The sequence below is a fragment of the Urocitellus parryii genome, chromosome 15 (assembly GCF_045843805.1).
Source record: "Urocitellus parryii isolate mUroPar1 chromosome 15, mUroPar1.hap1, whole genome shotgun sequence".
Taxonomy (NCBI): domain Eukaryota; kingdom Metazoa; phylum Chordata; class Mammalia; order Rodentia; family Sciuridae; genus Urocitellus; species Urocitellus parryii.
Window position 1 is genome coordinate 10,271,462 of NC_135545.1, and position 21,465 is coordinate 10,292,926.

At 54.8% G+C, this 21,465-nt stretch overlaps 1 protein-coding gene across 1 annotated transcript; it reads right to left on the reverse strand.

Annotated features, from left to right (window-relative positions):
- Positions 1-578: 578 nt before the first annotated feature.
- On the reverse strand, positions 579-14,402 carry Cblc (Cbl proto-oncogene C). The gene is made up of 10 exons (XM_026403683.2): positions 14,050-14,402; positions 11,326-11,472; positions 11,059-11,215; positions 10,697-10,818; positions 8,787-8,924; positions 5,579-5,666; positions 4,845-4,976; positions 4,116-4,268; positions 3,781-3,861; positions 579-698 (listed from the first exon to the last, which is right to left on the reverse strand). The coding sequence occupies exons 1-10, from the start codon at positions 14,400-14,402 to the stop codon at positions 579-581; spliced, it is 1,491 nt and encodes a 496-aa protein (XP_026259468.2).
- Between the last annotated feature and the right edge of the window lie 7,063 nt (positions 14,403-21,465).

Below are 21,465 nucleotides of genomic sequence, written 5' to 3' on the forward strand. Positions count from 1 at the left end.
GAGCCCATCTGACTCCCAAGGCATCGCGGGCTCAGTTCTGGGATGAGTCCAGGGTGACTCTGCCGACAGCTTGGGAGGCAGGACTCCTGGAACTGGCGGAAGAGGCTGGGGACCCCACTCCCTGTGAAGCTCTGAGGGTAGGTGGGGCCAGGGCCCAGCCTCTGGAGTGGACCAGTGCCAAGCTGCCCCCTGGTGGCCGCTGCCCTGCTCCTTACACACGGGAGGACCCACCAGGCTTGACAGTTTATTTCTGCCTCACAAGCCCCCTCCACCCCTGCGGCTCCTCGGCAGCACATCTGGGCACCCTGCGATGCAGACAGACAGAGAGACGAGGGCGAGGGCATGAGATCACAGCCCTGGGCAGAGCGGGCGGAGGGCATGGGGCTAGCTGGGGAGGGAGAGTCTGGGGCTCACCTGGCCTCCAGCGTGGGGTGTGACTGTGGGTCCCACAGGGGCGGCTGGGGGCACAAGCTTCCCTTTAGAAATTTCTGAGGGGAGAGAGTTGGGGGCCGTGAGCTTCCTGAGTCCGGGGTGTCCCCCCCCTTCACCCCTGAGTCTCAGGCCAGCTGTCCTTCCACTTACTCTGTGGCCCCCTCGGTGGTCTGGGGGCAGGAGGTGACATCCCACGGGGCTGAGGCCACATTCCTGATTCTCGGCAAGGGAAGGGGAGGCCGGAGCCTGGGCAGAGGCAGAGGGGCCTGCAGGGGAAGAGATTCAGAAATGTCCCAGGTGAGGGGCGGCCTAGGGACTGGCAGTGCCAATTCACAGGGTGACACCGTGACAGAGTCTTATCCCTAATCCATGCCGTCTTTTCCCCTGGTGCTTCTGCCTGGAGCGGGAAAACGTTCTGTCTGTCTGTCCCTCCGTCTGTTCATGCCTCCATCCCCTTGTCCATGTCTCCCACAAACATTCCCTGAGCATCTGAGTTCAGAAATGCGGATAAGACAGAAAAAAATAAATAACCACTTCCCGCGCCGGAGGAACCAAGGTCTGCTGAGCCAGAGGCTGGACGTGAGCAATCAGCTCACAAACCAGGAAGTATCTTGCGTTCCAGGTCTTTCTGAGTGCGTGGGGGGGACAGGGGAGGGCAGGGTGACCGAGACAGGAGGGCCACCAGGGAGGCCTCCAGGAGCCGGGACTGATTGGGCCGAAGCCTGAGCACAAAAAGGCCGCAGGGAAGTGGGGGTCTGTGGGCTCCTTGGAAGGTCAGCGAGGGGCTCGCTGGAGCAGGGGCCGGACCTGCAGGCCCTATGGAGGGAGCCCTCCCTGGAGCCCCGGAGGCCTGGGGAGCTGGCAGAGGGTGCTGAGAAGTGACGGGGATCTGATTTGGGTTCTGGTCGCCAGATCTCTCCAGCTTCACAGGCCTGAGGGTTCAGTGACCCGTGGTGTGCCAGGGTCTTGCTCAGTGACGGGGTCATCCCCTAGAGGAGGGGTTCTAAGACGGAGAAGAGCGGTGTGCAGGGAGGTGCCTGGTGACAGAGCCCCATGTGCAGGTCATGACCTCAGTGACAGGCCACGGACACAGCCCACTGCATCCAGAGCCCATGGTGGACTCCGTGGCAGAGACCACCATCCTGCCCACTGTGCAGACCAGAGGGTCCAGGCCCACAGAGGGGTGGAACACAAGTCCTGGCAGGTAGAACCCGAGACCTGGGTCCTCATTATTCTGACTCCGTCACCCGTGGGCTGTGTGACCTTCAGCTCCCAAGCCTTACTGTCCCCCTCTGTAATCATTACAGGGCTGACTTTGTTTATTTATTGGTTGTACTAGAGATTGAAGGCAGGGGCACTTCCCACTGAGCCACATCCCAGCTCTTTCTATTTTTTATTTTAGAGCCAGGTTCTGGCTGAGTTCCTGAGGCTGACCTTGAACTCGCCATCCTCCCACCTTGGCCTCCAGGGTCACTGGGATTACAGGTGTGCGCCTGCTCCTGGCCTGTGGTGACAACTGAATAGGTTCAAAAGCAGTGCCAGGGCTGGGATGTAGCTCAGGGGTAGAGGGCTTGCCTGGCAGGTGGGAGGCCCTGTGCCAAGCCCATAGCAAAAGTCACACATTAACTGTTGTCATGATGACAGTCACCTTGCTGAGAAGTAGCAAGCCCAGGGCTTTGTCTTTTGCTATGTTTTGAAAAATGAAAGAGCAGGCATAGCTGGGTGGGCACGGTGGTGCACGCCCATAATTCCAGCCACTTGGGAGGCTGAGGCGGGAGGATTGCAAGTTTGAGGTCGGCCTCAGCAATTTCGCGAGGCCCAGTCTCAAAATTAAAAACAAGGGGGGGTAAGGGGGTACTGGGGATGTGACTCAGTGATGTGACTCAGTGGTTAAGTGCCCCGGGGTTCAGTTTCCAGTACCAAAAAGAGAGAGAGAGAGAGCAGCTGTTGCCTGGAATTTGAACCAGGCAGGTGCAGGTCTGGGAAGGAGGAAGAGGAAGGGGTTTGCCAGGGAGGGAGGGCACTGGCAGGTGAACGCATGCCCATCCGACCGGAGGTGCCCCCCAGCCCTGTTCCCGGCTGGCAGTGTCCCCTGGCTGTCCCCAGGGAGCCGCTGAGTGCCTCCTAATGTTTCCATTTGCTTTTGGCTGCAGGTCCAGGTCTGTTTTTAGCCTCCCCGCCCCCCAGGCCCGCCGCCCCCTTCCTGCTGGCTCCTTGTTTGCTGTGGTCGCTAATGTTCCCGGACTTCCTGCCATTGGCTGGAGGTCGGCTCAGTATTGATCCAGGCGGTGCCTGCTCCGCCTGCCCAGATGCTCCGGGGCACCACCCCTCCCCACCGAGGCCAGGGCCTCTGAAACTCCAGGGGTGGGAGTGGGGAGACAGCAAGGCCCAACGCCCTTAAAAAATCAGCCTATGGGGGCTGGGCTGGGGCTCAGTGGGCAGAGCATTTCCCGGGAAGCTCAAGGCTCTGGGTTCCATCCCCAGCACGGAAAAAACAAAGCAGACGGTTTTGGGGGGTGCTGAAAGACCCCAATGCTGGCTTATCCCTTTTCAGGCTGTGTGGCTTCGGGCCATCTCAGCCACCTCTCTGAGAGTTTTTCTTACAGAAAATGAGGAGAGAAACATCTTCAGCTTTATAGGGCTATTGGGAAGACTGGGCTCTGTTTATCCAACTCCTATTTATTGAGCACCTGTCAAGTATCAGTGTCAGGCACTGTTCTAGACTCTGGAGATAGATGAGAGAATCAGGGGCTGGGGCTGTAGCTCAGTGGTAGAAGCTCAGTGGTAGAGCGCTTGCTTTGCTTGTGTGAGGCACTGGGTTCAATCCTCAGCACCACACAAAAATAAATAAAGACATTGTGTGTCCATCTACAACTAAAAAAAATTAAAAAAAAGAAAAAAAGAAGAAGACAAAATCTAGACCTAAAAAGGGTTTTGGCTTAGGAAACGACACCTCCCACCCTGCCAGGTGGGGAAAAGCACCATGAAACCATCGCAGGGTGGGGTAGGAGGGTCAGGGAAGGCCTCCCGGAGAAGAAGTGGGAAACTGAGCCTGGGGAAAGGCAAGCTAGGCCAAGGGAACAGCTGGTGCAAAGGTCCTGAGGTAGGACATGTCCTGGACATGGAAGGAGAACAAGAAACCAGTGAGAGGGATGAGTCAAGAGGAAGGCAGAGGAGAGCCACGGAGGTGGCGGATGCCAGACCACAGCAGGGCCTCACCATGGGTGCTGAGGAGGAGCACCAAGCCTGAGCCTCAGAGCCCAGAGCACCACCACCACAGGGACCCAGGGCTGAGCGAGAGACCACCCTGCCCACGCCCCCCACCCAGCCCAGAACAGCAACACTCACCACCTTCACCTGGCCTTCACTTCTCCGTCTCCCTGAGGACAGATCTAGCCGAGGGGGCAGTGGGGGAGCAGAGGGGGCCACCTAGAGGAGACGGGGAGAGGGGCTGTGAGCAGCCACCTTCTTCACGCCCACAGATGCTTCTGCCTGGAGGCAGGACGGGGCACCGCTCTAGACTCCAGATATCACAGAAAGCCACACAGAGTCCCAACCCCCAGGGGACAGCCTGAGAAAGCCACAGCCCCAGGCCCTGGGGGAAGCCAACACCCAGGGTCCAGGCCCAGCCGATCGTCCATCAGGCCCCGGGGCTCTGTTTCTGTCCTGCCCATCCTGCCTACCTGCTCCAACTTCCCGTCCTCCTGGTCACTGTTGTCCTCTGGGTCCTCAATGGTGGCCTCTGCTGCTGGCCTCCCTTGGAACTGGTAGATGCTCACGGCCTCTCGGCCCTTGATCTCCCGTCGGCAGAAGGGGCAGGTCTGACTCTCTGCGTGCTGGCGGGGCGGAGGACAGGTCAGTGTCCCCCTGTTCTGCACCACGTCCCTCGTCCCTCGGGCCTGGGAGGACCTCTACCTCCAACCCAGAGATAGGAGGAGAGCCAGGGACAGGGAGGGAGGGGCCGGGAGCCCGGAGGGGGGTGGGAGGCAGGGAAGAGCTGGGAAGCCAAGGAGCGCCCATGCTGGCCCAGGGGCCAGGGGGACCAGGGCGGCAGCCTCAGGCCGGGCCTTGGCCAGGGGCATTGTGGGTCGGGCCACTACTCTGGCCTGTGGGGGTCCCTGTCAATAGCCCTGTGCTCCCAGGCTAAGGCCCAGAGAGGCAGAGCTACTGGCTCTGGATGGCCCAGCCCTTTTCACTGATAACTGGTCTGAGAAGGAGAGCCGGGTGGCGGGTCGCGTGCAGGCCGAGGTGACACAGACCCAGCTGCCCACACTGGCCCCCCAGGGAGCCCGGGCAGGGCTCTGCCCCCGGCCTCAGTTTCCCCATCTGAAAACAAGGCGCCTGGGAGATGCTGCAGGGCTTTTCCTGCAGAGGGGAGACGGGGCGAGCCGGCAGGAGAGGGTCAGCCCCACCTGCCACGCAGCCAGGCAGTGGCTGCAGAGCAGGTGGCCGCACGGCTCGATCCTCACGTCCTTGTCCCTCTCTGTGCAGATCTTGCAGAGCTCGAAGGTGGAGTTCATGGCCCAGTACAGCTGCAGCTGCTCCTGACAGGTGAGGCGACAGGGAGGACAGGACAGGTGGGCGAGACGTGGGGAGGACAGGAAGGAAGCCCCCACCCCTGTGTCCACCCTGAAGCCTCCCCCAAGTTCAAGGTCGCGGGTGTGTCCAGGGCCTCCCGTGCCTCCTCCGGAGCCTTGCTCTCTGGGGTTACCTACCCCGGGGTTGTCAGAACAACGCAGGACGCCCCAGGAAATGTGAAGTTCAGGTGAGCATAAGTTTATCCCCAAGATTGCATGGGATGTACTTATACTAGATTTGTTGTTCTTTTTTAATTCTTGGTTTCTCTTCCCCCTGGAGTGGCTCCAAAGACTAAGCACTGGCGCAGGGCTGTCACTGGTAGGCACTCAAGTGCATTAGCTGTTCTGATGACCTAACCAGATCTTATTTCCTTGTTTAATCCCCATGAGAACCCCCGGGAAGGAGGCAGGAGGAGCTGTAGTTTCCACAGGATGGACTGAGCCTCAGAGAGGCCAAGTAATTTACCCAAGGTCACAGAGCCATGAGGCCAGCACTCCGACCCAAGGCCAAGGTGTGCGAGCCAAGGCCGGGTGGGGATGGCGGGGCAGTGAGGGGACCGGACCCTCACCTCCGACACGTGGATGCGCTGCTGCGGTTCTGCGCGGCAGAGCTCCGTCAGGTCTGGGTTGTGCTTCTTCCCATCAGGGTAGAGGTAGCTGGGGAAGGGGAGAGGGGGACCCTGAGGGGGTTCCCAGGGCCCCCCCACACTGACCAGGACCCCCTCCCACAGCCTGGGGATATCTCCCTTCTTTATCCTGGGATTTCCAGAGCAGGTGTGTCCCTTGGATTCCCCCAGGGCAGGGCTGTGTCCCTTGGATTCCCCCAGGGCAGGGCTGCAGGCCTAGGCCCCTGGGACCCCCTTCTGCCTCCAGGCCCTGCCAGGACAGATTTTAGAGTTGGGGGCGACCAAATCCTAGGATCTTCGAATCTGAGGACTTGGAGATGGCCTCGGGGGCCATCAGCACCGCCTCTCACCTTACACAGTGCCCCGAGGCTCACACAGCCAGACCCAGAGCTGGACTGGCCGGCTCTCAGCACCGGCCTCCCGGGGAAGCTGAGAAGGCTCTGGACCCTCTGGGGTCCCATCTGGTCATCGCTGCAGCCTCAGGCCAGCCACAGAGTCAAGGGCTGCTGACTGGACCCTACTGTGGCCCTTCCTAGGCTGGGCAACGCTACCTCCCTGGCCTCAGTTTTCCCATCTGTACCATGGACAGGATCCTACCAGAGGCCAAGGTGGGTGGCAGAGACTAAGACAAGGCCCATAGGAGGGGGCAGCTAGGGTGACTTCAGACCCGGAAGGTCAGCTTCGTGTCCTTCCCCTCTCTCAGGCCTTGGTTTTCTCATCTGCAAAATGTTGGGAGCTGGTGACCCACACCGGGTGCTGGGCAAGTGCTCTGCACTGAGCCACAGCCCCCGCGCCTCTCATTTGCTCTTAACCCTGGGATCCTCTTCTCCAAGAACTCTGACCTGGAGACGGCAGATGACTCAGGATTCGGTGGGTTCTGTGAGCCAGGGCTGCTCTGAGCCCGGCTGCCCGACTTCAAACTCCAGCTCAGTACTCTGTAGCTGTGTGACCTGGACAAATGTCTCTGCCTCTCTGTGCCTGTTTCCTGAGCTGTCAAGTAGGGAGGTAATAAATGTACACGTGGGGGCTGGGGCGGTGGCTCAGTGGTAGAGCGCTTGCCTTGCCTTGCATGTGCGAGGCACTGGGTTCGATTCTCAGCACTGAGTATAAATAAATAAAGTCCATTGACAACTAAAAACAGGTCCATGCGCGGGTCTCTACAAGAGGTCGTTATTTGCAGATTGCGGATTTGCCTGTCTCTAACATCGATGGGAAACCCTCAATCAATACTCTTGTGGCCGTGGACAGACATGCGCAGAGTCCTGATGGCTCTGAGCCCTCTGGTGTTCCTGGTCGGCTGGGGCGTGACCAGCAGCTGTGCCTGCCAGGGCTGGGCTCCTGGACTGTAACCCAGTGTCTTTGTCACAGTCTGTTCAGTGCCACATTCCTCCCATTTTCATGCTTTTTGTTGATTTGCTGATTTAAAGGGCCCAAGAGTGGAACTAAAAGGCCATCTATGTGCCTAGGGAGAGGGGGCTGGGCGGGCCTTAGCCAGAGACCGTGCTGGGCAACTCTGTTCCCGCCTGAGCTGCAGGGCTACCGGAGGCCAGGGGTTCCGTGCGAATGAGTCAACAATGTGTCTTAAGTTTAACAAAAACACATAAGGGTTATCATGCAGTGATTGATTGGCCAAATGTGGCCCAATACTTGTTTTTCTGAAGGTGCTGGGGCTGCAACCAGGGACTCACCCATGCCAGGCCATCGCTGTGCCACCGAGCCTCATCCCCAGCCCTTTTTCCATTCTTTTGAGACAAAGTCTTGCTAAATTGCCCAGGCTGGTCTTGAACTTGTGATCCTCCTGCCTCAGCCTCCTGAGTTACTGGGGCTCTAGGCGTGTGCCCCGGTGCCTGGCCCAATACATTTTTATGTTTCATTTTTGGTACCAGGGGTTGAACCCAGGGGCACTTAAACCACGGAGCCACATCCCCAGCCCTTTTTATTTTTAAATTTTGAGACCAGGTCTCCCTGAGTTGTTTAGGGCCTCCCTAAATTGCTGAGGCTGGCCTCAAACATGGGATCCTCCTGCCTCAGCCTCAGAGTCCCTGGGATTACAGACACATGCCTCAGCACATTAAAAACAAACAAACAAACAAAAAGAACTGCAAAACAAACAAGAATCCCACAGAACAACAACAAAGAAAGCCCAAGCATCCAACAAAAAAGTAAATAAAATAAAATAAATAATAAAACAGAAAAGGTTGGGACCCACAGGTCCTGTATGTCCCCTAGGAGCAGTGGCTCAGAATTTGAAAATTCAGACACTGAACAATTTTATAGAATATAACTAATGTGAATAATGAGAGTCAACAGCATGTCTGCTGGACGAGGTGGTCCATGCCTGTAATCCCAGCAACTCAGAAGGCTGAGGCAGGAGGACTGCAAGATCGAGGACAGCCTCAGCAATTTAGCAAGGCCCGAAGCAATTTAGTGAGAGCCTGTCTCAAAATTAAAAAAACAGAAACAAAAAATGGGCTGTGGCTGTGGCTCAGTGGTTAGAGCACCTGCTTACCAGGTGTGAGGCCCTGGGTTCAGGGGAAAAGAAATCGCATTGCAAATCAAAATAAACAGAAGGACTGGGGATAGAGCTCAGAGGCGGGGCGCTTCTGGGTTCAACCCCCAGCACCCAAACAAACCAGGAAAAAGCAGCCTCCTTCCTAAATGTCACCCATCTCCTGTCACCCATCACACAGTGTGACTGCTAAGCAAGCCCCCTGGAGGGCGGTGGGGGCACCTGCTCATCATCTGCCTGACGCCCTGGTTCCCTCCACAGCAGCGCAAACCAGGAAAACCCTGGTCAGCGGCGGAACACCGGAGCCAGCTGCCCCCTCCCTCCTCCCCCAGGGCAGCTTCCCTGCAGGAAAAGGGGCAGCCACGGCGACGGGTGGAAACCACCGCCTGGCAGCTTCCCAGCTCTGTTTCCGCCCTGCCAGTCTAGATCCTCGGGCCGGCCATCGGATCTAGAAGCAAAGCTCTAGAGTCCAAGTTCAAGGTGTGGCACCCAGGGCGGCCTGGGTGGACCGCAGAGGTGGCCCTTCCTCGAGACCCTTGACTGCCACCTGCTGGGGAACCGCAGCATTGCAGGTTGGTGATGAGGGCAGTGCGCGTCCCCCAGGATTCTACCCACCCCATTCCTTCCAGGTCGCCAACTCACATGCCACCTTTTTGTCCTTCCAGGAGCACCTGGAACAGGGGTCTATTGGAAGGGATGGTCTGCAGGATGCTGCCATCTGAGCTCACGTACCCGATGGCCCACTGCCCCAGGCGAGTACAGCTGGGCCGGAAGATGTAGCTGGAGGGAGAGGTGGGTAGGATGGGGTGAGGGACTGGTCACTGCTCTCCCTTTGGGGAAGTCCCAGTCTCCCACCCTATTGGGAATCCAGGTGTCTAAGTCCTGATGTCAACTTCCCATGCACGCACGGAGGGGCTAGATCCCTGTCTGGCTCTTCCTGGGATAATAACATCCCTGACGCTGTTTAGAGACCTTGTTCCCCCTTCACTGAAGTTGGGACAAGCCTGACTGTGGCTTGGCCCATCAGGGTATTCTAGGACCCCCGGCCTCAGTGATCCGAGTCAGAGACTTTTGCTAGAAGTATCGAACAAGGCACCCCAGCTTCACAGATTTTGCTAAACTGGTGGGGTGTATAACAGTGACCCCTAGAAGCCATTTGACACCAGGCAGGGAGACCACATCTGAGAAGGACGCTAACATGGACGAAAGCAGAGACAGGGTATGAACAGAATCTGAGTCTGAGATGAGGACTGGAACACCTGGGTCCAGCTGAACCTGAAACCCAAACTCTAGTCTTTTCAGTTATAGGAATTAATCGATTCCTGTTGCTTTTCCTTTAAGCCAGTTTGGAGTATAATCGGAAGAACTGGAAGAGTGCAGACATATACTTGCCTTTTTTGGGCCTCTGCCCTTGAGCCCTGCAGAGACCCACAAACCTGACCTCCTATTCTCTCAACTCCTTGATGTTCTGGGGGGCTCAGCTCCCCAGTTTCTTGCCCTTTGGGGAGACCCAGCAGCTAAAAACTCCTGACTTGAAATGATTTAAAGATTCAGATGTCTGGGCGTGGTGGTGCACGCCTGTAGTCCCAGCAGCTGCGGAGGCTGAGACCAGGAGAACTGTGAGTTCAAAGCCAGCCTCAGCGATGGTGAGGTGCTAAGTTGCGCTTAGCAACTCAGTGAGACCCTGTCTCTAAAGAAAATACAAAATAGGGCTGGGGATGTCGTTCAGTGGTCGAGGGCCCCTGAGTTCAATCCCCAGTCGCCCCCAAAAAAGAAAAAGAAAGAAAAGATTCAGATGTCTCCCTTCCCAGTGTCTTGCTGCAACAGGTTCGAGCGGTCATAGTCAAAATATTTTACCCAGGGCCCAACATCGCTCTGACCAATCAGAAAGGGACCCAACCCATGCCTGTAATTCCAGCAGCCGAGGCAGGAAGATTGCAGATTGGAAGCCGGCCTCAATCGAGGCTGTAAGCCATCTAGTGAGACCCTGTCTCAAAATCAAAGAAGAAAAAGGGCTGGGGGTGTGGCTCAGTTGTTAAGTGCCCCTGGGTTCAATCCCTGGTACAAAAAAAAAAAAAAAAAGACCTAATGTGGGCAGGGTCTTCAGCACCCCGTTCCCCCACCAGATGAGGGACTGTGTGTCTAGCTGCTGGACTATGGGAAGGCGCAGGGGTTCCTGGGAGAAGAGAGGTGACCAAGGACACTCAACTGTCTACCCCAGAGCTCTTTTATTTGGTGGTTTTTGGCGGTACTAGGAATTGAACCCAGGGGGGGGTCTGTCACTCAGCTACACCCCGACACGTTATTTTTTAAATTTTGAGACAGGGGGTCTTGCTCAGAATCTTCGATCTTCCTGCCTCCTCCTCTTGAACCAGCTGGGGTTCAAGCGAGCACCCCCCACACGGGGCGACCTCCAGAGTTCTTAACTCTCTGGGTCCCAGGAACCTGAGCCCTGACTCTCTGAGGATGTCACACTTCCACCCCTCCCCCCCCCCCCAGCCAGGCCCAGGCCCTGAACCCTGGCCTCCTCCTGCTGAGGCAGGGACCATTACCTGCCTGGCTTGTCCCTGCAGGCCTGCAGCCGCGCCTGGACCTCGTCATAGGTGAGGAAGGCCATGTAGCCCGGGTGGTTGACCGCCAGGAGCTGCCAGTTCTTAAGCAGGGTCGGCCAGGGCTGGGAGGGAGCAGGGCAGGGGTCACCCACATTGCTAGAGCTTCCCGGTGGCTGAGAGCCTGGCCGCCTTGCTCACGCCATGGTGGGCTGGCCAGTACCTCCTTCATATAGAAGGCCCCAGACCTTTCCTTCCCTAGGACACAGGGGTCCAGCCCAGCCCCCTCCCTCAGACCCAGGGTCCAGGCCCAGCCTCCTCCCTCAGACCCAGGGGTTCTGGCCTCCGCCTTGGCCTTCTCTGACCTGGAAGAGCCTGGTGAAGATGTCAAACTCAAAGACGGACACGTGGCCACTGCAGGTGAGGTCCATGGTGGAGCGCAAGGCCTGGGCCATGGGGCCTGCTTCCACGGGGTGGCAGGAGCACAAGAGCGACTGGAACTCTGCCCAGGGCAGCACACACCTGGGTGTGGGGACGTGCCATTGAGGACGGAAGGATCTGTAGGAGGGGGCCCGACTCCTGGGGCCGGGGCCGGGCAGGATGGGGCTTTGGGGCAGGCAGTGCTCACTCACCGGGCCCCGCAGCGCTCCCTCCAGAAGGTGTGGGCCTGGGCTTTGGTGAGCTGGTACACGTGCCCGCAGTACTTCCCCCCAGGGAACAGCGCGCTCAGCTCTGCATGCATGTGGCTGAAGATGAGGGCCAGCTTGGCCAGCTGTCGCCTGCAGGAATGAACCCTGAGGACGGGCTGGACCTTGGGGAGCTCCACAGAGCCAAGCCCCCGACTCTTCCTACAGGCTGAGCGTCCGTCCCATGGCAGCTCAGTCCCCAGGCCTCGGCTCTCTGGGCCCCGGTTTCCTCATCTGTTAAGGAAGTGGAGAAGCTGCCCAATGTCCAATCAGCCTCCAGCCAGCAGTGCCCAGCCTGGCCAGAGCCCGCCTGGCTGGAGGCGCGGGCTAGCTTAGTAGGGGACCCCGGCCCTGGGCAGCCTGTCCACAGGGCAGGCTCAGAGCCTTTCTCCACCTGCGGGTGGGGTGGGGGCGGGTGGAGCCTCCTGGAGTTCCTGATCAGGATGGGTGGCCCTCGCCCTTCTCATCTGAGCGACCTTGGCAATTTTCTTCTCTTTTTCCTATGTCCCAGTTTCTCAACTGGAAAATGGGGGTAAATACAGGTAAGCACTGCCCCTGACTCATCGGGGAAGGAGGATTTTTCCATCCCGAGCACGTAAAATACACAGCAGAGTGGGCACAGCGTGGGCACTCAGTGTTGATCTTACTGCTTTCTTAATCTCTATTAATAGCTTCCTGGGGGGGGAGTCTGCAGGGCTCCAGATGGTGTCTAAGTAGCCTCCCTTTGCAGAATCTGAGCTGTGTGGTCCATATGGGAACCACCGTCCACACACAGAGTGAGTGGAGTGAGAGGTGCGCTTTCAATGTGGAATGCACTGCAGATTTCAGAAACTTAGCACAATTTTTTTTTTATTTAAACCCATGAGCAAGCCCATGAATAATTGCTTTATATTGATTTCAAATCGATATAATATTTTTTTATATAGTGAGATAATAAAAATGTTATTAAAACTAATTTCACCTGTTTTTGTTTATTTGTTTAGAAACAGGGTCTCATTAAGTTGCTTAGGGCCTCACTAAGTTGCTGAGGCTGGCATTGAACTTTTGATCCTCCTGCCTCAGCCTCTGCAGCCACTAGGATTACAAGTGTGCCCCACGTGCCCGGATCACAGTTTTTTTTTTTTTCCAAAGATCTTTTTGGAATTTGTCTAATAGAAAATTAAAAAGGACCTACATGGCTAGCATTAGGTTTTAAAGGACAGTACTGGTCTAGAACCTTCCTCAAAAACTTCGTAGGACCCCTGCGACTCTAAGCATACCCTCCAGCTGCTCACTAAGCCCCTAGACTTCCTAGTTACTAGAACCCTCTAACCTAGAGTGGAGAACCCTAGAACAGAGTTCTCACTGGAGTCAGAGCACCTTTCCAACGGGTTTCTAGAAATTTGCTTGACATAGAGATTAGGATAGGACTGTTAGATTGTGGGGACAATCCCCTCCAGCAAGATCTGTCCTCATTTCACTTGCAAACTTTTGTATCCAAGCCTTGAACCCAGTTGTGTTTTGCATGAGCATATTTTGCACATTTTAAATTGATAATGAGATTTCAGAAACTCAAGTCTCCTAAATATAAAGGGAAGACTCCCCCCCCCCCTGAGTTTTGGAGATTGAACCCAGAGACCCTCTACCACTGAATTATATCCACATCCCCAGCCACCACCACCCCCCGCCATTTTTTTTAAAACAAGGTTGCACTATGTTGTTGAGGCTGGCCTCAAACTTGGATCCTCCTGTATCAGCCGCCCCAGTCAAGGGGATGACAGTGTGCGCCCTTGTACCTGGCTAAGGGAAGACTATTCGATTCTGCCTCATGGTGGTTCTTGTGTCTGACTAGTCGATTCTTCCTTTCAGAATAACAGTACCTTTGCATCTTCATGCAGAAGAAATATATATTGCAAAGAACATTGCTTTGATCGCTGTTCTGTAATACATAACACTAATTTTTTTTTTTAATATTTATTTTTTAGTTCTCAGCGGACACAACATCTTTGTTGGTATGTGGTGCTGAGGATCAAACCTGGGCCGCACGCATGCCAAGCGAGCACGCTACCGCTTGAGCCACATCCCCAGCCCCATAACACTAATTTTTAAATACAGGTAAGCAGGTTGCTGAACCTGTGTGTTTCATTTCCAGCTGAATTAGGGAGCTGAAGAAGGGGCTTGGAGCCTGCAGAGGAAGGAACAGCTGGTTTAGACCTTGTTCTTGCTCCAGGCTCCGTGGTCTGCCCCTCCCCTGCCCCTCGGTAGCCCTTCCCCTAGAGTTCAGAACAGAGCGCAGTGGGCAGGCCAGTCCAAGGTCCTCAGCTGGCCCCTTGCACTGGAAGAGAAGCAAGAGGGTGGAGCTCAGGCTCCCAGGCTGCATCCACTTGCCCTCAGTGGAAGTCCATCGGGCCCCCAATTTCCCTCCCTTCCTGGGAGATCAGGGCACTGGGATTCTGGTTTCGAGGGGATCCAGGAAAGGGGGAGATGAGGGGGGGGCTGGATGTCCAAGGAAGTGACTCAGTTTCCCGGGTGGGACGAAGGGGCCAGGGAGGAGAGCCTGGGTCGAGGACTCCAGGGTCTGAGGAAGGGAGGCTGGGGTCTGGACCCCGGGGTCTGAGGGGGAGGCCGGCTGAGAGCATGACCTGGGCCTCGCTCGTGAGACTTTGTTTCGGGACAAGGACATCTGCTCACCTGAGTCTGGAGCCCTCCCGGAAGAGCTCGTCGTTGGCGCCCCTCTTGCCCCGGGGCGGCAGCAGCTCTGCCACCTGTCTGCCCTTGGATTCCAGGTTGGCCAAGTAGATGATGAGAAAGTCCCCGGCGCCACCGGGACCCTCTGGGCCGTCCCCGCCGGCCGCCCGCCGGGCGCTGGCCACCTCCCGCAGGAGCTGTGCGGTGCGGGGCAGCAGGTCCCGCAGCGAGGGGGGCCCCAGGGCCAGCCGGGGGTCCCCGCATTGCTCTTCCAGGCGCTGCAGCAGCCTCACCGCCCGGCCAAGCGCTCGTGGCTCCCCCCAGCGCCACCCGCGCGGGACCGCCGAGGCAGCCATGGGTCCCTGGGTGCCTGGGGACTGATGGGTGCGGCGGGGAGAGGCGCGGCTGCCAGGTGGGGGCGGGGCACGTCAGGAGGAGGGGGCGGGGCTGGGGGACTCGGGCACCTGAGTCCCCTGGAGGTGGGGCTTGGAAATCTGAATTCCGTAAGGGAGCCTGGGGCCGAGGAGGGGACCCCGGAGCCGTGGGAATATCAGGTGGGAGACCTGGGTCCCTTTAGGGAGAGACGGGCGCTGGGGGAGGGCTTAGGGGACCCCTGGGACCTTTGTTGGGTACGGGGATCCACAAGGGTGGGAAGTTAGCTCTCCAAAGTAGAACCTGGAGTCGTGGCCGAAGGTCTGAGTCTTTGGTGGTGGCGTGGGGTTAGAGGTCGGAGAACTGAGCTTCCTAGTAGGGACAGATCCAGGAACAAGTGCTATCTATCCCTCTGTCCCCCAAGAACGAAGGCACAGAGCGTTCAGATGCCTGGGTCTCCATGGCGGGGTCCCTGCGGGAAACTGGGCTGGAATTTAGAGACCCAGGTTTCCAAAGGAATTCGACCTCTGGGTCCCCAAAGGGCGAGGCGCGAGTAGATTTCAAGAATGCACAGGGCGGGCGTGGCGCGGCTGTCCTCTCGACCTGCAGAACCTGTAGCTTCAGCCGAGCCCGGCAGCGCCAGGGAGAGCCACCAGAGGGCGCTGTGGGCCGCCGTGTTCCCCGCCCCCCGCAGCCAGGCCGTGCCCCGCCCACCTCGCGTGCGGGCCACGCCCCCGGGAGGCCAGGCCAAGTTCGGATCGCAAGTGTTGTCTGCGCGCACCTGGGGAGTTAGGATTCCCTGATTCTCTCTCCAAGTAGAGAATAATAATAAACAATAACAAGAAACGTGTGCAACACTCGCCCTCCTTCAGGCCCTGGGTGTCAGAATCTCTAAATCTTTGCCCCCTGAATTCTCAAAATCCCTTTGAGGTGGGACGGCAGAAGGTTTAGGGTGAAAGGCGAGCGTCCTGGCGCCCCTCCTCAGCTTCTCCCCAGACGCATAGAACCCGAGAAGCTTTAATTTCTGGAATCTTCCATGTGGCATGTCACCCTAAGCAGAGACCCGTCTTTGCGGTGGAATGGCAGGGTCAGCCTCCCGGCCCCTGGCCTTCCTCACCTCTCTAAGCCTCGTTTCCTCTTCCAGAAAACAGAATAAAAACCCTGGCCTGGCAAAAGTTCAAACTTTCGGCTTAAGCCAAAGGTTGGCAAGGAATTCTATTGGAGGGCAATTTGGCAGTGTTCATGGAACCCCTGCAAATGGACAGGCAGGTTCACGGTCACTACCTCCTTCAGAGCTGTGGTTGGTGCACTTGCTGGCACTGAGGCATGGAGACAGGAGCGGAGGCTTGAGGCAAAAAGTTCACCACGTGGCCCTTCCCCGACTTGTGCACATAATTTAATATCTTCCGTTCTATTTAATGTCCTTTCATTAACAGAAAAATTGTGTTTTCAACCCACCAAATTGATCTCACAACCCACTAATGGATCAGGTTCAGCAGTTTGAAAACTCCAAGAGACACATTCAGGGATATTAATTGTCATCTTGTCGGAAATGGAGAGACCAGGAAGGTAAATGTCCCTCCCCAGGAGAAGGGATGAATGTATTGTGGTCCACTCTCCCAGGGGCTCCTGAGGCAGGTGAGATGAATGAACTGGACTCATAGCATGAGTCATAAAAATATAATGACGAGAGAGCCGGGTGCGGTGGCTTACCCCTGTAATTCCAGCAGCTCGGGAGGCTGAGGCAGGAGGATCTGAGTTCAAAGTCAACCTCAACAATGGCCAATTCTTTAGCAACTCAGTAAGACCCTGACTCTAAATAAAATACAAATAGGGCTGGGGATGGGGCTCAGTGGTCAAGTGTCCCTGAGTTCAATCCCCAGTAGCTCCCAAAAAATCCCACTCGACATCAAGATGACTACTATGAAAAAGATAGACAATAACAAATTTTGGAAGGAGGTGTGGAAATTGGAGGCCTCCAACACAGCTGGTGGGAATGTGAATGCAGCTGCTTTGGAAAACAAAGTTCCTCCAAATGTTAAACTTGGAGTAATCGTATGAGCACTCCAACATCTATGTGTCCTAGAGAATGGAAAACACAGCCAAAGAGTTGTGGAAACAACCTATATATCCATCAACTGGTGAATGGACAATAAAAAGTGGTTTCCTAGCACTACAATAAATAAATAAATCATTAAAAATTAAAATAGGGCTGGGGCTGGGGCTCAGTGGCAGGGTGCTTGCCTAGCATGTGTGAGGCACTGGGTTCAATTCTCAGCACCATATAGAATAAATAAAATAAAGATCCATTGGCAATTAAAAAAAAAATTCACGCCTGAATTCCCAGTGGCTTGGGAGGCTGAGACAGAAGGATCACAAGTTCAAGGCCAGCCTCAGCAATTTAGTGAACGCTTAAGCAACGTACTGTGAGCCTGTCTGAAAATAAAAAATAAAAAGGACTGGGAATGTGGCTCAGTGGCAAAGCGCCCCTGGGGTGAGTCCCCAGTACTCAAAACAAAACAAAGCAACCCTGATCCATGCCACAACATTGATGAACCTTGAACACATGATGCTAAGAAGTCATTCCTAAAATACTACACATGACATTATTCCATTTATATTAAATGCCAGAATAAGCAAATATGTAGATAAAAAGTACAGTAAACTGGGTATGGTGGCATATGTCATGTAGTCCCAGCTACTTGGGAGGCTGAAGCTGGAGGGTCCCAAATTTGAGGCCAACCTGAGCAACTTAGACCATCTCAAAATGAAATAAGAAGGACTGGGGATGTAGCTCAGTGGCAGAGCGCTCGCCTAGCATGTGCAAGGCTCTGCATTTGGGCCCCAGTACACCCCCACCCCAAATATAAACAAACAAACAAACAAATAAAAGAATACATTAAGGGATGCCTAGGGGTGGGGGGGTTGGGGAGAAATAGAGTGACTACTAATGGAAGGTTCCTTTTAGGGGTTGAATGTTTTAAAATGCCTTCTGGTGATGCTGGCTCAGTTCTGAGATTACACTGAAACCAGGGGATTGTACACTTCAGGTAAATTGAGCGCTGTCTGCATTCTCTCGCAATCAATCAGTCAAGTCAAAAGTGGAGGGCACACCTGGGAGCTCACCACCAGAGGGCGCGCTGAGAACAGGGTAACCTTCTCCCATGGGAACACTTTCTCTGGCCACACGCCCAGGCCTTGGCCACGCCTCTGAGACCCTGGCCCCACCCCTAGACCTTAATCCCAGGTGAAAGCCGTGGGTCACACCCGCAAGGCAGCGTCTGAAGCAGCAAATTCACCTCCCCGACTCCCCAGACTTTGACCACAGATGCAGGCAGAGACGGCAGCTCTTAGAAACAGCCTTAAAAACCCTAGACTTTGTCCCCAGCAAAACAAATCAACCAACCCCGAAGCCTTTTAAACCATGAGTTTTGATTTGAAATCACTTTTTAAAAAAAAATCATTTTAAACTTGCAGAGAATTTGCAAGGATAGAGTCCTCTTGTATACCTTCCCCCCAGATTCACAACTGTGAACAGTTTGTGGAGTAATTTACCATGGATGCTGTCTCGCTGCGGCCACTGTCTGAGAGTAAGTTCCACATTTTGCCCACTTACCTCTAGATACTTCAGTTACATTTCCAAGTTTTTGTTTTTGTTTTTGTACCGGGGATTTAGCTTAATTACTAAACCACATCACATCCACAGCCCGTTTTAATTATTTAGTTTAGAGACAGAGTCTCACTGAGTTGCTTAGGGCCTTGGTAATGCTGAGGCTGGCTTTGAACTTGAGATCCTCCTGCCTCAGCCTCCTAAGTCTCTGGGATTACAGGCGGGAGTCACCGTTGGGGCCTGGCTAAGGGCCTCTTCTTCTGCAGTCATAATACAGTTGAGCAGCAGCCACTGACTGGTGATGCGTCCTGGTATCTAACAGTGCAGGCTCTATTCCAATGGCTAATCCTCCCCAAACATTTCCTTATGACAAAAATTTTCGACTAGTCCAGTATCCATTCTTGTTCCTCTTTAGTTTTCTTTGTTTCACAAAATTGACTTTTTTTTTTTTCCTGTATTGGAAATTGAACCCAGGGTTGCTCTACCACTGATTACATCCCAGAACTTTAAAAAATGTTTTAAATTTTTTAGTTGTGGTTGGACACAATGCCTTTATTTAATTTATTTTTTTATAGGGTGCTCATGGGGCCTCTCATGTGCTAGGCGAGCGCTCTATAGCTGAGCCACAACCCCAGCCCAATCTCAGAACTTTTTACATTAGTTTATTTTGATACAGGATCTCCCTAAGTTGCTGAGGCTGACCTTAAACTTGTGATCCTCCTGCCTCAGCCTCCCAATTAGCTGGGATAACAGGCTTGCGCCACTGAGCTCCGCACAAAATTGACATTTTTTTTCTTTTGAAGATTTTTGAAGATGGCAGGTGGTTCATTTTAGGATATTCCCCTTCACTAGGGTTTATTATCAGCGGTGGCACAGGGCCCTAGCGCATCGGGTGGGAAGGCTCCTTGGGCTGGGCATTGATTCATCCTTGGTGTGGAGCTGAGGGTGGCCTGGTGAATCAAGGAGTCCGCGCCTGGGACTCACCAGCAGATGGTCTCTCTCTCCCGGGCCTCACCTTCCTTCCTGTAAATGGAGTTCGGCTCCCGGGGGCGTCTGTAAACCCACCTGAAGAGCAGAGGCGTCCTGTTAGTGCGCGCCATCTTAAAATAGTTTTGGCATGTCGCCAACAGTTAGGACTTGGCAGATGTCACTCTCAGTCTGGAGAGAGGTCCTCCAACTCTCTGGGCTCACCCAGGGTGGGGAGCTCAAGAGCAGTTGTGCAACAGGAGCTGGCCCGGGATGTGCACTGAAGGTGTGACATCGGGTCCTGCCCTGGTCCCAGGATGCTGGGTTGTCACCTGGGAGTCTTGCTGGGTGGGGTGAGGGCTGCATTCTGTGAGGTGTGGGGCCCGGGAGACCTGCAGAGGGTCCTCTCCCACCCCTTGGAGTTTGCCTCTCTCCGGGGCAGGGGAGGGGTGTGGAAGGACACTCTGGTCCCAGGGCCTGGGAGGCCCCGAGGGGATTTCCAAGTGTTGAGAAGCTGGGTCCTTTGTTTTAGAGAAGTGACTTCCCCGGTCAGGCCTCCATTCAGCCCTTGAGCCTGGGGACAGTTCCTCACACACAAAGAGGCACCTCACCACCCCAACCCACTCACATGGAAGATGTGGGTTGTGCCCGTTGTTCAGATGAGGAAACCGAGGCTCAGCCTGGTGAAGTCACTTTGCCTCAGGCCATGGAGTTATTCGGTGGCAGAGTGCTGGTGTGACGGATATACTTGTTGTCCTCAATGACCATTCTTTTCTCTTTCTTCGGAGACAGAATTCTGAATTTTACCTGGGTACCTGCTGCCTGGATGAAACTACCTTTTCCAGGCTCCTTTGTGATAGGTGTGACTTTGTGACTTAATTCTGGCCAATGGGATATGACATGTATAAATGATTTCTGGGTTGTAACTTTAAAGGATAGGGGTATGCAACTTGACTGACTTTTGTTTTTTTTTCTTCCATTGTATTATTTCCTAGGGTGGTTGGAATGTGGATGTGATAATGGGAGCTGGAGCAGCAATATAAGTGCAGCAAAATAATATAGTGGGACTCTGGGTCTCTGGCATCCTCAAGTTACTATTGTAGCTGGGGTGTTAACTGGAACCTTTACATTAGTGAAAATTAGACCTCCATCTTATTTAATCTCCTATAGTTTAAACTTTTTTTTTTTTCTACAGAACTAAAGCATTTAGGATCTCATCTCATTTTTCCATCAGGATCAAGAGTGGATCCATCAACTCCATGGTTTTATTTTGTCCCGCCACCTGTCCTCAAAGCCACCTGTCCTCACATAATGACAGCAATTCCCATTTATTGAGTTCTTGACCATCCCGGTGGGCTGTAATAAGCACTGTGCACAATTCACATAACCCACCCGTGTTTGATCCTCAGGCCAACCCTTCAAGATGGATGTGATCACTCTTCTCTCTTTTTTTTTTCTTTTTGGTACCTGGGATTGAATTCAGGGTGTTCAACCACTGAGCCACATCCTCAGCCCTTTTTGTTTTTTATTTTAAGGCAGGGCCTTGCTAAGTTGCTGAGGCTGGCTGTGGACTCGGGATCCTCCTGCCTCAGCCTCCTGAGCTGCTGGGATTACAGGCGAGGGCTACGGCGCCCGGCCCTGTTCCCTCTTTTTGCAGATGAGGAAACTGGAGTCCAGGGCCCTGAAGTCACTAGACCAAGGCTACACCACAGGAAGTGGAAAAGCAGGACTTGAACTCAGTTCTGCCTCCAGGGCCTGTGCTCCTAAGACAGTGGCACCTGTTTTCTCCTTTCCAGGAGTCACGTAGGTGCAGTTGTGCACTGTTTTCCAGGAGTCTCGTAGGCGCAGTTGTGCACTGTCGCAGGCACGCTTAGAAACGGGCACAGCCATGCCTGGCTCACTCACAAGGCAGAGGCCCGGAGAGGGCCAGCAGGAGCTCTCCAGGTGGCCGGTCCGAGTTAAGAGGCCACCTGCTGTCTCTGAGCCTCAGTTTTTCTCCTCTGGATTATGGGACCATCATGGTCCATAAATGGCTGCTAATATTTTCGTGTCTGTTCACACCCCCAAGTTGCTCACACAGTGTGACATGGGACCAGACCTTGCTACAAAGAATCACCAACACCACAGGCAGGGGGCAGTGGGCACGGGCTCAGACATTCTGCCATCCCTGCCGGAGAGTCTGCTCTGTGCCAGGTGGCGCGGTGGCCTCTGCGGGAAGAAGCCAAGAGCTTGCAGATCACACATCACATGCGTGTCACATGCGTGTGGCAGGTTCTCATACAAGGTGCTGTGCCCTGCCCAGCAGTCACCCTGGCAGTGGGCTGGAGGGTGACTCCCTCCCCTAATGTCGCCCACATTCCAATCCTGGGAACCTGGGAACACGTGACCTTATTTGGAAAAAACATCTTTGCAGACTAGTGAGGCTGGGATCTGGGAATGAGCTCATCCTGGATTATGGGGGAGGGGTCCTG

Coding starts and splice junctions, on each gene's coding strand:
- Cblc (XM_026403683.2), bottom strand. CDS start 14,402: ATGGCTGCCTCGGCGGTCCCGCGCGGGTGGCGCTGGGGGGAGCCACGA. Junction 4,977..5,578: donor AGCGCATCCACGTGTCGGAG/GTGAGGGTCCGG, acceptor CTCACCTGTCAG/GAGCAGCTGCAGCTGTACTG. Junction 699..3,780: donor GTGAAGGCCAGGTGAAGGTG/GTGAGTGTTGCT, acceptor CTTCCCCTGCAG/GCCCCTCTGCCTCTGCCCAG.